General features: G+C 43.0%; 1 protein-coding gene across 1 annotated transcript in view; it reads left to right on the forward strand.

Annotated features, from left to right (window-relative positions):
- Positions 1–16,382, forward strand: part of TEP1 (telomerase associated protein 1) — a 108,160-nt gene that overhangs the window by 17,988 nt on the left and 73,790 nt on the right. Inside the window, exons 9-14 of the mRNA XM_070726808.1 lie at positions 1,260–1,415; positions 3,430–3,522; positions 6,753–6,877; positions 9,466–9,623; positions 12,520–12,629; positions 13,335–13,425. Coding sequence (XP_070582909.1) covers positions 1,260–1,415; positions 3,430–3,522; positions 6,753–6,877; positions 9,466–9,623; positions 12,520–12,629; positions 13,335–13,425 — 733 coding nt within the window. The remainder of the gene's footprint in view (positions 1–1,259; positions 1,416–3,429; positions 3,523–6,752; positions 6,878–9,465; positions 9,624–12,519; positions 12,630–13,334; positions 13,426–16,382) is intronic.

The raw sequence follows: 16,382 nt of genomic DNA on the forward strand, positions 1-16,382 counted from the left end.
GCTATTGCTAACATGTTGTAAGCCGCCCTGAGTCTAAGGAGAAGGGCGGCATAAAATTTGAATAAATAAATAAATAAATAAATAAATAAATAAATAAATAAATAAATAAATAAATAATTATGTACAAATATGGCATATATACATAGAATTATATAGTATATTTTGGATGTTCAGTAATAGTAAATAGATAGGGAAAAGGTATCTCTTTGAGGTGAGGAGAGGTCAGGAACCCTAACCCTTGACCTGAGTGGTGGCTAGCTTTAAGTCAGTTACATGACCTTTAAGCCACCCCAAGTCACATGATCATCAAGCCACTCCCGCCTGGTCACGCCCACAGAACCGAGACAGAAAAATTCGGCCACGTTTTCTAGCGTTCAACCTGGCTGCTTTTTGCCTCCTTCTCATGTTTACTCTGCGTGTATGAGTCCGAGCAGGAGGAGAGAGAATGAGTGAGAGGGGAGGAGAGGGGCCAATCAGTGGTGCGATTGACCAGTTTTCCCAACTGTGCATTATCGCCACCACCAGTTCTATAGAACCTGTGTGAACCTGCTGGATTTCGCCCCTGCTGCAAGGTCCCTTCCAACGCTTGTTATTCTGATTTGCCATGTGGTCCGTTTGCCATAGGATGCTTGGCTGCATAGCTAGAGGTATAACAAGCAGGAAGAGGGAGATTGTGATCCCCTTATATAGAGCGCTGGTGAGACCACATTTGGAATACTGTGTTCAGTTCTGGAGACCTCACCTACAAAAAGATATTGACAAAATTGAACAGGTCCAAAGACGGGCTACAAGAATGGTGGAAGGTCTTAAGCATAAAACGTATCAGGAAAGACTTAATGAACTCAATCTGTATAGTCTGGAGAACAGAAGGAAAGGGGGGGGGGGACATGATCAAAACATTTAAATATGTTAAAGGGTTAAATAAGGTCCAGGAGGGAATTGTTTTTAATAGGAAAGTGAACACAAGAACAAGGGGACACAATCTGAAGTTAGTTGGGGGAAAGATCAAAAGCAACATGAGAAAATATTATTTCACTGAAAGAGTAGTAGATCCTTGGAACAAACTTCCAGCAGACGTGGTTGGTAAATCCACAGTAACTGAATTTAAACATGCCTGGGATAAATATATATCCATCCTAAGATAAAATACAAGAAATAGTATAAGGGCAGACTAGATGGACCATGAGGTCTTTTTCTGCCATCAGTCTTCTATGTTTCTATGTTTCTATGTCCTTTTTTCCTTGCCTTTCTCTGTGTAGACCCTAGTAGGTGAAGAAGGAAGACTGGCCCCCATGCCTTCCTGCCTCCGCGCTGGGATGGCCGATAAGTTCCGGCAGTTTGATGCCTATCAGTTGGCCAAATACAACACGCGCAAGAGCCGGGGCAAGCAACGTCACAAGCCAAAGGCTAGAAAGGTAGAGAACTGGGCTTTTAAATTTATTAAATTTATTTTTAAAGCTGTAAGTGGATAGGTTCTTTCTTTCTTTCATCTGAATTGCTGGGATGTCATGGAAACTTCCCAAGCGTTCTAAGCCAGTGTTGGCGATCCTATGGCACAGGTGGCACGTGGAGCCATATTAGCTGGCACCTGAACTGTTGCCCTAGCTCAGTTTCAATGTCCATGTGTGTGCAGGCCAGCTGATTTTTGGCTCACATGGAGGCTCTGGGATTTTTGGCTTCCCGAGAGCCTCCAGGAGGATGGAAGAGGGTGTTTTTACCCTCCCCTGGCTCCAGGGAAGCCTTTGGAGTCTGGGAAGAGTGAAACAGGAGCCTACTGGACCCATTAGAAGTTTGGAAACAGGCCATTTGTGGCCTCCAGAGGGCATCCGGGGGCTGGAGAAAGGGGTATTTTTGCCCCCTTCCCAGATCATTGAATTATGGGTATGGGCACTCATGCATGCACAGTAGTGCGCCCCATGCTCTTTCGGCATCAGAGGAAAAAAGGGTTCGCCATCATTGTTCTAAGCCATCGATGGTCCTTACAAAAAAGGACCATGCATGATTGCCCACACCAATAATTCAATGCCTGGGGAGGGCGAAAACAGCTTCCCTGCCCCCCGGAAGCCCTCTGGAAGCCGGAAACGGCTTGTTTCCCAACTTCTGGTGGGCCCAGTAGGATCATCCTTGTGGGTAAAATGAGGACCTGAATTGTGGGGGCAATATGCTGGCTCTGTTAAAAAGTGCTATTGCTAACATGTTGTAAGCCGCCCTGAGTTTAACGAGAAGGGCGGCATAAAAATCGAATAAATAAATAAATCATGTTTCGCCCTCCCCAGGCTCCAAAGGCTTCCGTGGAGCCAGGGGAGGGTAGAAATGCCAGCCCCCACCCTCTGGAGGCTCTCTGGAAGCCAAATCATCCTCCCAGAGCCTCTGTGTGAGACAAAAATCAGCTGGGTGGCACACACCTACACATGGAGCACGGCTAGGGCAATGGATCGTGTGCCAAAAGATATGGCTCCATGTGCCATCTGTGGCATCCATGCCATAGGTTCGCCATCACTGGTATGTGGTTTCCTGCTTGAGGAGGGGCTTAGATTAGAAGACCTCCAAGGTCCCTTCCAACTCGGTTATTCTGTTCATCGTGAATTAACTTCTGCTAATGAAGACCTATCTAAGCCTCCATATCAAGTATGGAGTCATTGCTCAGTCACTCATGCCCTCATCACCTCGAGGTTCGATTACTGCAACGCTCTCTACATGGGGCTACCTTTGAAAAGTGTTCGGAAACTTCAGATCGTGCAGAATGCGGCCACGAGAGCCATCGTGGGGCTTCCTAGATTCGCCCACATTTCTGCAACACTCCGCGGCCTGCACTGGCTGCCAATCGGTTTCCGGTCACAATTCAAAGTGTTGGTAATGACCTTTAAAGCCCTACGTGGCATTGGGCCAGAATACATCCGGAACTGCCTTACACCACACGAATCCCAGCGGCCGATAAGGTCCCACAGAGTTGGCCTTCTCCGGGTCCCGTCGACCAAACAATGTCGTTTGGCAGGCCCCAGGGGAAGAGCTGTCTCTGTGGCGGCCCCAGCCCTCTGGAATCAACTCCCCCCAGAGATTAGAACAGCCCCCACCCTCCTTGTCTTTCGCAAATTACTCAAGACCCACCTTTGTCGCCAGGCATGGGGGAGTTAGGATATTCCTTCCCCTAGGCCTTTACAAGTTATGTATGGTATGTCTTGTGTGTATGTTTGGTTTTTATAATAAGGGCTTTTAGTTGTTTTGTTAAATTGGATTGTTACATGTTGTTTTTTATCATTGTTGTTAGCTGCCCTGAGTCTGCGGAGAGGGGTGGCATACAAATCCAATTAATAATAATAATAATAATAATAATAATAATAATAATAATAATAATAATATCTCTAATAGGGCCTCCTCTAGCATGCCAGGAGCGAAATAATTTACTTCAGAAGTTTGTTTCTTCAACAGACTGACCGAAGTGCTTCTTGGAACAACTGGAAGCAGCATAGTCTAGGCCGGAACCAATTGTTTGCAGCAAAATGTGAAGCCTTGCAAAAAGAGGTGAGTGCTGTCAGAAGTGTGTACGTGGGTGATGACAATATCCCTCAAGTTTTGCTACTTCTTTTTGAACAATTCAAGATCAGATACTATCAAAGCATGCATTGAGGTTAAGTCCCCCATCCTGCTCCTCCATGTCTGTTTGTAAATAGAATAGAATAGAATAGAATTGAATTTATTGGCCAAGTGTGATTGGACACACAAGGAATTTGTCTTGGTGCATATGTTCTCAGTGTACATAAAATAAAATATAGATTTGTCAAGAATCATGTGATACGACACTTAATGATTGTCATAGGGGTCAAATAAGCAATGAAGAAGCAATATTAATAAAAATCTTAGGATATAAGCAACAGGTTACAGTCATACAGTCAACATGGGAGGAAATGGGTGAAAGGATTGATGAGAAAAACTAGTAGAATAGAAGTGCAGATTTAGTAGAAAGTCTGACAATGTTGAGGGAATTATTTGTTTAGTAGAGTGATGGTATTCGGGAAAAAACTGTTCTTGTGTCTAGTTGTCTTGGTGTGCAGTGCTCTGTAGCGACGTTTTGAGGGTAGGAGTTGATGTGTAAGAAATTTTCAGGGTGTATAGGAGTTGCCTGCTTTTTCAGGAGGCAACTGGATTTTTTTGTTTTTCTGAGAAGACATTTCACTTCTCCTCCGAGATGCTTCCTCAGCTCTGATTGGATGGTGGGGAATGGAAAGATTTATATTCCTTGCAGACAGCTGGTTATTTGAATGCTTTTTAGAGAGTCATTCAGGCCACTTGGAGGTTTATCTGAGTTCTCAGGGACACCTGCATGATGCAGATGGGTGTGAGCGGATTTCCAGGAAAAAAATGGTAGACTACAGGAACTCTTTGCACTTTGGTTTGAGATTCAGACAACACAGACTCCTACCCAACAGCACGTGCCTGTCTTCAACAGTGAAGGGACACAGGGCAGAAAATATCCTGCAGCCCAAGGAGGCTCTGCATCCATTCTCACCCTGCCCCTGAGGCACTATTGTTCCTGCAGCTGTAATGGTCAGGTGCACAGTTGCGGTTAGAAAAATTGAGCTGGGTGCCCAGCTCCAGCTGACCGGCAAGAAAACATGTGCAGCGGCACGAGATTCAGCTTATGTGCATGCACAGGAACCCAAATCTCAGGTGAGGACACTTCCGCTTGTGAGATTTCACTGATTTTGGCGGGTTTTTTGCTTCCATGCATGCGTGGACCAAAGAATTCACCAAAAATCAGTGAAATCTCTCACACGCAAGTGTTCGTACATGAGATTCAGCTTATGCACATGTGCAGAAGCCAAATCTGATGGTGCGTTGTGCGCTCTGGATGCACACGCGCCTATGCCAAGGGGAGTGCACCAATAGCGCCGGAAATGGGTAGCCCTTCCCTGCCCTAAGGCCACAGATAAATCTCCAAGTGGCCTCAACGACTCTCTCTAAAATAGGGATGGGCAGGGCCTCGGAACGGCGGGAACGCCGATCAGGTAGTGGAAATGTAGCGCGTAGCGTAGCATGCACGGAAGCATAGAAATCGGCAGTCGGAGAAATCGAGTCCTCAGAAAATCAAGTCCTCGGAGAGGGGCGGCATACAAATCTAATAAATTATTATTATTATTAATAATAATCTCAAATCTCACTGTTGGAAGGATGTGCACATGAGATCTCACTGCGGTCCCCAGAGCGGCAGCTGGGACCAGCAGCAACAGCGACTTGGCCAATCTCTGACCGCGTGTCCTGCTCTCTGCTCTCTGCTCTCTGACGCCACAGATTAGATTAGATTAGATTTATTGGATTTATATGCTGCCCCTCTCTGCAGACTCGGGGCAGCTCACAACAATGGCAAACAAAACATAGTAACAAATCTAATATTTCGCAATCTAAATTACAGTTTTAAGTTAACCCCAATATATAAAAAACAAGGACACAATCGAATCATACACAAAAACTACATGGGCAAGGGGGAGATGTTTCAATTCCCCCATGCCTGATGGCAGAAGTGGGTTTTAAGGAGTTTCCGAAAGGCAAGGAGGGTGGGGGCAATCGTAATCTCTGGGGGGAGCTTGTTCCAGAGGGTCAGAGCCACCACAGAGAAGGCTCTTCCCCTCGGTCCCGCCAGACGACATTGTTTAGTTGACGGGACCCGGAGAAGGCCAACTCTGTGGGACCTAACCGGTCGCTGGGATTCATGCGGCAGAAGGCGGTCCTGGAGATATTCTGGCCCGATGCCATGAAGGGCTTTATAAGTCATAACCAAAACTTTGAATTTTGACCCGGAAACTGATCGGCAACCAATGCAGACTGCGGAGTGTTGGAGTAACATGGGCATATTTAGAGAAGCCCATGATTGATCTCACAGCTGCATTCTGCACGATCTGAAGTTTCCGAACATTCTTCAAAGGTAGCCCCATGTAGAGAGCATTACAGTAGTCGAGCCTCGAGGTGATGGTGCAGTGATGGCGTCCCGAGCGAGTTGTGGCCTTTGGGAGCAGCAGCGCTGTGCTCCTTAAGGCCACGACTCGCTCGGTGTGCCGTCAATGCGCCGAGAGATGCCTGCGGTGCAGGCGAGAACAGAGCAGGCCGCATGGCTGGAGCTTGGGGCCACCCGGCCTTCTCCCTGTGCCACATGCCAGCTTCTCAGTGTGCCGAGGGAGAAGCCGTTGCCCAAGCACCGGAGCGAAAGGTAAGGCAGGTGGCAGAGCACTCGGGCTGCTCACGGCAGAGCTGGCACTCGCGGCAGGGCAGGTGGTGGGTGGGCCAATGGGCAGGGCAAGCGGCAGGCAGGAAAACAGGCAGGGCAGGTGGAGGGGGTAACTTACCTGATTATTGCTGTTTTTCGGCTTTTTTTTTGCTTCTGCGCATTTACAGAAGCAAAAAAAGCCAGAAATCGTGGGACCTCTCACAAAATCCAGCTTCTGTGCATGTGCAGAAATTGAATCCCATGTCCTGGCCCATTCCTGTGGCACTGGGAATGGTGGCTCATCGCTGCTGTAAAAGGATGCAAATGACTATCTGCCTGCAAGGAATATAAATCCTTCCTTTCCCCACCATCCATTCAGAGCTGAAGAAGTTTCTGGGATGAGAAGTGAAACATCTTAAAAAAAATAAAAAAAGGAAGTCTAGTTGCCTCTTAAAAAAGCACCTCTAGGACTGAGAATCTCCATAGAGAAGGTGGGTGGGAGTGTTCCTGTATAACATCATTTGCTTGATTCTCTGCCCTTTCACTTCTCTAGCATCAAGAGACGATGAATTCGGTAAAAGAGAAAGCTGCTCCAGATTTGTTCTCTCTAAAGAATTTGATCCACCGCCTTCATATTTCGGAGCCAGCTCAGAATGTTATGAGTCTCTTGGGACGGAGGTGAGATGGCCTAGCACAGCTGGGACCACATTTTATTTATTTATTACTTAGATTTCTATGCCGCCCTTCTCTGCAGACTCAGGGCGGCTTACAACAGGAATCATACAAAAAACATATAAGAAACCCAGCAATTAAAACAATTAAAATTTAGCTAAAAATTATTATTATTATTATTATTATTATTATTATTATTATTATTATTATTATTATTATGTCAGTACAACACAGCAAACGAGATCACTATGCTGGATTTCGTATTTCATCACCAGTCGGCCGCTTCCCAAGCACCTAGGACTGCGTTATGTAGCGGCGAATTATGTTTGCCGATCCCAGTAAAGCGGCCTTTTGCAATTGACAGATGGAGATTGTCAATTCCGATGGTTTTCAAATGTCCGCTGAGATCCTTTGGCACTGCGCCCAGCGTGCCAAGTACCACTGGGATCACTTTCACTGGCTTATGCCAGAGTCGTTGCAGCTCGATTTTTAGATCTTCGTATTTCACTAATTTCTCTAGCTGCTTCTCCTCAATTCTGCTGTCCCCTGGGATTGCGATGTCGATGATCCATACTTTCTTTTTCTCTACAATCAGGATGTCTGGTGTGTTATGTTTCAGAATTCGGTCAGTCTGAAGTCGGAAGTCCCACAGTAGTTTTGCTTACTCATTTTGGACCACTTTTTTGGGCTTATGATCCCACCAGTTCTTTGCCACTGGTAAATGGTAGTTCCGGCACAAGTTCCAGTGGATCATCTGTGCCACAGCATCATGTCTATGCTTGTAGTCAGTCTGTACAATCTTTTTGCAGCAGCTGAGTATGTGATCGATTGTTTCATCTGTTTCTTTACAGAGTCTGCACTTTGGATCGTCTGTTGATTTTTCAATTCTGGCTTTGACAGCATTTGTTCTAATGGCCTGTTCTTGTGCCGCCAGTATTAGTCCTTCTGTCTCCTTTTTGAGTGTTCCACTTATAAGCCATGACCAGGTCTTTTCTTTGTCCACTTTGCCTTCAATCTTCTCCAAGAACTGGCCATGCAATGCTTTGTCCACCAACTGTCCATACGACATTGAGTTACAGTTTTTTTGTACAGGTCCTTAGTTTGCTTCACCTTGAGAAGCTTCCTATTGTTGACCTCCATCAACGCTGACTCTTTGCTCTCCTTCACATAGTCAGCTAATGCATGCTTCTCTTCTTCCACTGTCTGCTTCACTTGCAAAAATCCTCTGCTGCCTATTTTCCTTGGTAAATACAGCCTGTCACAGAGAAGGCTCTACCTGTAGGCCCCGCCAGGCGACATTGCCTAGCTGACGGGACCTGGAGTAGGCCAATTCTGTGGTACCTAACCGGTCGCTGGAATTCATGAGGCAGAAGATGGTCCCTTAAGTAACCTGGTCCTAAGCCATTTGTAGGCATCTGGTTTAGTAACCTGGTGTGGCATCTTTCTTTCGAATTTTCACCAGGGGTGTACAGGTAGTCCTCGACTTACAACAGTTCACTAAATGGCTGTTCAAAATTATAATGGCATTGAAAAAAAAGAGATGTGTGACCGTTTTTCACATCATTTATGACTGTTTTAGCAATCCCGGAGGTCATGTGATCAAAACTTGGACACTTTGAGACTGGTTCATGTTTATGACGGTAGCAAGGTCCTGGGGTCAACCTTTGTGACCTCCCGACAAGCAAAGTGAATGAGGAAGCCGAATTCCCTTAACAATTTAAGGGAATTAATTAATTTCCACTAATTTAACCACTGCAGTGATTCACTTAATAGCTGGGCAAGAAATGTCATAAGATGGAACAAAGTTCACTTAACCGATGTCTTAAATGGAGGGTGATGTAAAGACTTGGAATGGCAATTTTCTTCCCGGAGCCAACTGATGGGACTAGGATATAAAACCTGAAGTAACATTGCAAGTACAGTAGAATTAGTAGAAGCCTCCTGAAGGCTGGGGAGGGTGAAAACAGCCTTCCCCCATCCTCCGAAAGACTGAAAATCAGCTAGCCAGCATGCATGTGTGCACTGGCGCTGAGATAGGGCAATGCCTATGCATGCAGATATGACTCTGCATGCCACCCGTGGCACATGTGCCATAGGTTTGACATCATGGGTATAGGATTTTCTACTTGAGTAAAGGGTTGGACTAGATGACCTCCAAGGTCCCTTCTAGCTGTATTCTGATTTATTTATTTATTCGATTTTTATGCCGCCCTTCTCCTTAGACTCAGGGCGGCTTACAACATGTTAGCAATAGCATTTTTTAACAGAGCCAGCCTATTGCCCCCACAATCCGGGTGCTCATTTTACCCACCTCGGAAGGATGGAAGGCTGAGTCAACCTTGAGCCTGTGATGAGATTTGAACTGCTGATCTACAGATCTAGCAGTCAGCTTTAGGGGCCTGCAGCACTGCACTCTACCCACTGCGCCACCCCATTACCTGCAATCAACCCCGGTTGATTGACTAAACAAATGGTTGTAAGTTGAGAACTACCTGTACCCTTTACTTGGCCCATGTAATGTTGATATTTTTTGTGTGTGTTTTTTGTTTTCTTCTTTTGTTAGACTTTGAGTTCACAGACTTTCTCTTCTTTAGGTACCCCGCAGATCTGCCCTCCTTTTCACGAAGTCGATTGCCAGGGCCCTGGGATCCAACCCTTGCTGGTTCTCGCATGAAATTGCCAATGCCCCAGACTTGGGATCGAGAACTGAGCAATCGTGGGAACAAGGCTGCTGTCTGGGAAGAGCTGATTGGTAGGTGGAAGAGTTGACTGCGTTCCTTCATTGTTTATGTAATCATCTCACTATTGGATCCTAAAATCCAAGAAAGGCATGCTGATTAGACAGAATTACAATGGAAATGTGGAAAATAAGCCTGAATCCAGATAAAGGCAGTCCTTAACTTATAACCATTTGTAGAAATGTCTGTGGAGATTCTCAGTTACCCAGGTCATAGTTGTCCCAAAGGTTCTTTTTCAAGAGGTAACTGGACTTTCTTTTTATTCTTAGTATGTATCCCTTGAAATTCCCTACCCTCCACCGTCAGAGTTGAAGAAGCTTCTTGGATGAGAAGCAAAATGTCTTAAAAGAAAAGAACAAGAAAGTCCAGCTGCCTCTTGAGAAAGCAACCATTCAAACTTATAGGGCTTGGAAAACATTATTCGCATAGAGTAACAATGAAAGATCTTGCATGCTGATAAGAGCTGGGAACATCGTTTAGCACCTGGTTAGGGCTGAAAAGAAACTGAAGCAAGTTAGAGCAATGAAAAAAAACCTGCAAAGATTTAGGGCTTGGAAAAAAATTTTCACAGAGGGTAACAATGAAAGAGCCTGCAAGGTAAGAGCTGGCAAGATAGCTAGCAGCTAGTTAGGGCTGGAAAAAAAAAAGCTACATTCAGAATATAAGGTGCAACCAAATTATCAGCCTCTTATATTTTGAAAAATACAGTAAGTCTAAGTGCTATTGCTATCTTAGAAGCACTGGCGTTTGTGATTGTGATTTGTCCTTATGACAGTTCCAGTGTTCTGTGATCACGTGATTGCCCTTTGTTACCTTCTGTAATAATAATAATAATAATAATAATAATAATAATAATAATAATTATTATTATTATTATTATTATTATTATTATTATTATTATTATTTATTAGATCTGTATGCCGCCCCTCTCCGAAGACTCAGGGCGGCTCACAACACAATAGCAATATAATATAGATACAAATCTAATGTTAAAAAATTGAAAAAACTAATTTAAAAATACATGATAAAACCTATCTACTACACAGTCATACACACTCAGTCCAACTAAATAAAAAACATAATAAGGTCAGCAAAAAAGGAGGGGGGAGATTAATCCCCCCACGCTTGGCGGCAAAGGTGAGTCTTCAACGTTTTACGGAAGGCGAGGAGGTTAGGGGCAGTTCGAATCTCTGAGGGGAGTTGATTCCAGAGGGTCGGGGCCACCACAGAGAAGGCTCTTCGCCTGGGTCCCGCCAGGCAGCATTGTTTGTCGACGTGACCCGGAGAAGGCCAACTCTGTGGGACCTAATCGGCCCTGGGATTCGTGCGGCAGAAGGCGGTCTCGTAGGTATTCTGGTCCGATGCCATGTAGGGCTTTATAGGTCATTACCAACACTTTGAATTGTGACCGGAAACTGATCGGCAGCCAGTGCAGGCTGCGGAGTGTTGATGAGACATGGGCACATCTGGGAATGCCCACGATTGCTCTCGCAGCCGCATTCTGCACGATCTGAAGTTTCCGAACACATAATACCTTCCCACAAGTAAAATCAATGAGAAAACCAGCATTGAAGGATGCAAATTGTTCCTATAAGTCACTCCTGCACCCACTGTTTTTTATTTTGAAGCGCCCTGAAGTTCTCCACTTACGGCCTAACATTGTCCTTAAATGAAACATTTGCCCCATTTTGCAACCTTTCTTGCCACGTTTGTTAAGTGAACCATTGCAGGTGTTAATTTAGTAACACAGTCGTTAAGTGAATCTGGCTTCCTCATTGTCAGAAATTTGCAAAAAGTGGTCACATGATCCAGAGACACTGCATAAATATAAACCAGCTGTCAAGCATCCAAATGTAAATCATATGACCACCAGGCTTTTGCAATGGCCATAAGTGTGAAAAATGGCCATTGCAAAATTAAAGGGGGAAGCCGTGTTATTAATTTAACAAGTGCAGCAATTCGCTTAACAAATATGGCGAGAAAAGTCGTAAAATGGGGCAAAACTCAATTAACAAATTTCTCACTTAGCAACATAAGTGAGAGTCTGCGGAGAGGGGCGGTATACAAATCTAATAAATAATAATAATAATAATAATAATAATAATAATAATAATAATAATAATAATAATAATAATAATAATAATATTTTGGGCCAGTTGTGGACTACCTGTAATCCCTGTGATTGCTAATAGTTGAAACTGACAATGAGAAAAGATCAAAAGGAATTGGGGAGATGTTATAGGTAGAACAAGTTTGGAAACCTTTATAAACAAATAATTGTAGGAGTGTGATAATTGTATTCATATTACGTTATACTATATTTTACTCTCATGTATTGCATAACATGTTTTACCATACAATATGCTACACTGCAAATTGTAGTTATTAATGTTTACATAGTCACATTTAATCTTATACAACTCTGAGGTATGCCTTTTACATGCACTTAATGTATATGTTATGTATATTGAAGTGTTAATAGTAACAAGATTAGTGTTAATAGTAACAAGATTAAACAAAGAATGTAATAATTGTGGTAACAACAATGTAATGATGAGCAATGTAATTACAATTCTTTCCTTTAAATGGAAACCATCTAAACTGCAAGTGGGAAGTAGGATGAAATCCTAACCAGAGGAGATATAATAGAAACAGATAACGCTAAAAATTTTACAAAATACAAGCAGCAAAATATTAACTATTGGGGGACATGGAGGCACCCCTCTATCTCTTTTTACTCCATCCCCCTACCTCGCAAGCATGAATATATGTGTGGAAAGCAAAGAAATAAAACTGGGTAAAATTCTTGTATCTTCACTCACTTAAAAAACAACAACACAAGTCATAAATATTAAGTTCGGCTTGCTGAGTTTCAGCTGCAAAAATTACCATTTACTTGCTTCCCCCTAGATTCAAAGAAATTACCCTTTATGGCAATGCTACGAAACCTGCGGAATATTTTAAAGTCTGGGGTGAGCGAGAGGCATCATCAAATTCTCTTAAAGCGCCTTGAAGATAAGGTAAGGCTGTCTATGCAGGATACATTTTCTGACTGTGAGAATCAGTGTTCCCTCTAATTTTTGGGCGGAAAAGTATAGTGTCTGAGCGGCAGTCCCTTCGGGACTGGGCGGCACAAAAATAATAAATAAACAAACAAACAAACAAACAAATAAAAAACCCACCCTGTTTTGCCTCAGAGAATTTCAAAATAAAATACTGTACTGTGTGTCTATAACAGTGAGCTCATAATAGGGCAACTCTATCAATATCAAAATGCCACTTAAATAGTTGAGCTAGTTTCAAACTAGATTTTGATTTTCTTTCTCTCTTCCTTACTCCCATTCTTTTTCTTTCTCTTTTCTTTCCTCTCTTTTTTTCTATCTGTTTCTCTCTCTTCCTCTCTTCCTTTCTCTCTCCTTCCCTCTCACTCTTTCCCTCTCGGCTTCTGGGCAGGTTTGGAAAACTCTGAGTTGATGATGATTTTTAAGTGAGCGATTGCTCACTGCTCAGCTTAGAGGGAACTATGGTGAGAATAATCAACCAATGGAGTTGCCTTCGCTAGTTGTGGGAACTTCATCACCGGAGGCTTTCCCAGGCAGCTTGGGGAACTGAAATTCATATATCTTGCAGGAGCTTTTCTGGGAGAAATTCATATTAGATTATTCTATAGTTTAATGCTAATAATTTTCATTCTTTTTCCGCCTTTGGCATCTCTCTCCTTCTAGGACTCCGTCATCCACAGTAGACAACTTCCTTTCCGGTTCCTTTCAGCCTACAAAGTGATTGTGAACCTGGAAAAAGAACTTAAGAAAAAAGGTGAGGTATACTTAACCTGGGTTGAATGTCTGGAAATTTATTGACGTTGGAAAGTGCCTCCTAAATCAGGGGTCTCAACCTCTTAGTCCATTCTGGCATGCTAGAAACAGGGCTATACATACAAAATAAAGCCCCATCCATAGAACCTAGGTAATAGAATAGAATTCTTTATTGGTCAAGTGTGATTGGACATACAAAGAATTTGTCCTTGCTGCATATGTCTCACTGTAATATGTATTCTAGTTTTGGAAATATAAGATGTATCTTTTCTCCCCTAAAAGAGGTTGAAAATTTGGGTGCTCCTTATACTCCAAATGTAACTTTTACTAAGCTTAACGAGATGCTAGGATTTCCCTTTGCCTGCTTTTTTCACTGCTGCTCCCTCCGACAATCAGCTGGGCTTCTATACTTTAGAACAGTGATTTTCAACCTTTTTTGAGCTGCGGCACATTTTTTACATATACAAAATCATGGGGAACATTGAGCAAGGGGGGGTGGGGGTGGGCTAAAAAAATTTGGACAAAAAAATTCTCTCTCTCTCTCTTTCTCTTCCTCCCTTTTGCTCTATTTCTCTCCCTCTTTCTCTCTTTCCCTTCCTTCCTCTCTCTCTCCATCCCTCTTTCTTTCTCTCTTCCTTCCTTCCTTCCTCTTTTTTGCTCTCTTTCTATCTCTCCCTCCTTCCCTGCCTTTCTTTCTCTCTCTCTCTCGCTTTCTTTCTCTCTCTTTCTCTTTCTCTCTCTTTCTCTCTTTCTTTCTCTCTTGCTTTCTTTCTCTCTCTCTTTCTCTCTCTCTTGCTTTCTTTCTCTCTCTTTCTCTCTCTCTTGCTTTCTTTCTCTCCCTTGCTGAGCTTCGCGGCACACCTGACCATGTCTCGCGGCACACTAGTGTGCCACGGCACACTGGTTGAAAAACACTGCTTTAGAAGTCTTTTTTCAGCCCACAAACAAAATGCTTTGATCTTCCTTGCCAGCAAGCAATCTTCTGCCTTTTTTTCAGCCCTAATAAGGTGCTAATGAGTGAAGCAATCTCCCCTTTGTCTGCTCTTCTCATTGTTTTTCTCTCCAACCAGAGAGAGAGAGAGAGAGAGAGAGAGAGAGAGAGAGAGAGAGAGAGAGAGAGAGAAGTGAGGTGTTTTAGAAACTGTTTTTTATCCCCAACTAGGGGATAAAAAGCAAGCACACCTCTTCAAAACCAAGAAACTAATGTGCTGAAGCTGACCAGACTATAGCTAGATGAATATCTGGTAGGCAGATTACTTTTTCCCTATTTTCCTCCCCCAAAACTAAGTTGTGTCTTATACGCCGAAAAATATGGTACATAAAAAATTGGCGAAACCACGCACTCCCTGTCCATGGAAAATCTTCTCCACAGAACTGGTCCCTGGTGCCCAAAATATTGAGAACTACTGTCCTAAGTCCTTTTCTCTAGTTCTGATTTTTTAAAATTACATTCTTTTGGACTTGTGTTGGAACCAATCCTCCGTGAACTTCTTTCTAATACAGAGATCTTCAAACTTGGCAACTTTAAGACTTGTGAACTTCAAATCATAGAATAGAATATAATAGAACAGATCAGAACAGAACAGAATAATAACAGAGTTGGAAGGGACCTTGGAGGTCTTCTAGTCCAACCCCTGCTTAGGCAGGAAACCCTACACTACTTCAGACAAATGATTATCCAGCATCTTCTTACAGACTTCCAGTATCAGAGTACTCACAATTTCTGGAGTCAAGCTGTTCCACTAATTAATTATTCTAACTATCAGGAAATTTCTCCTTCGTTCTAAATTGTTTCTCTCCTTGTTGAGTTTCCACCCATTGCTTCTTGTTCTACCCTCAGGAGCTTTGGAGAATAGTCTCCCTTGGTCCTTCTTTTGATTAAATTAGAAATAAATATCTAGTTCCTCGCATGTTCTTCATATGTTTTAGCCTCCAGTCCCCTAATCATCTTGTTGCTCTTCTCGGCACTCTTTCTAGAGTCTCAACATCTTTTTTTATATCATGTGGACCAAAACTGAATATCTGGTTTGAAAATTTTGGGAGTAGTAGTAGTAGTAATAATAATGATGATGATGATGATACCAACAACAGAGTTGGAAGGGACCTTGGAAGTCTTCTAGTTCAACCCCCTGTTTAGGCAGGAAACCGTACACTGCTTAAAAACTTCCAGTGTTGGGACTCCTATTGAAGTCCACAAGTCTTAAAGTTGCTCTAATAGCCCAAAATACACAGACTACATAGAAACATAGAAGACTGACGGCAGAAAAAGACCTCATGATCCATCTAGTCTGCCCTTATACTATTTTCTGTATTTTATCTTAGGATGGATATATGTTTATCCCAGGCATGTTTAAATTCAGTTACTGTGGATTTATCTACCACGTCTGCTGGAAGTTTGTTTCAAGCATCTACTACTCTTTCAGTAAAATAATATTTTCTCACGTTGTTTTTGATCTTTTCCCCCAACTAACTTCAGATTGTGTCCCCTTGTTCTTGTGTTCACTTTCCTATTAAAAACACTTCCCCCCTGGACCTTATTTAACCCTTACTACTAGAGAGAAGTTCCCTGAGAATGGGCTCCACACACAGACCCATGAAAAGCACCAAAGACTCTGTTCCCAATGATGGACCCAGATTGGGTCCTGTATCCTGGGACACAAATATTTGCCTTCATTCACGATTTGGGATGAATGTCAAAGAAGTCAAAAAAGCTGATGTGATTTAGTAGGTTACCTATGGATGAGGTAAAGGTTCCCCCGCCCATGCATACTAGTTATTGATTGATTGATTGATTGATTGATTGATTGATTGATTGATTGATTGATTGACTGACTGACTGACTGACTGACTTACTTACTTATTTATTTATTGGATTTGTATGCCGCCCCTCTCCGGAGACTCGGGGCGGCTAACAGCAATAATAAGACAGCGTACAATAATAATCCAATAATAAAAACG

The sequence above is a fragment of the Erythrolamprus reginae genome, chromosome Z (assembly GCF_031021105.1).
Source record: "Erythrolamprus reginae isolate rEryReg1 chromosome Z, rEryReg1.hap1, whole genome shotgun sequence".
NCBI classification, from domain to species: domain Eukaryota; kingdom Metazoa; phylum Chordata; class Lepidosauria; order Squamata; family Dipsadidae; genus Erythrolamprus; species Erythrolamprus reginae.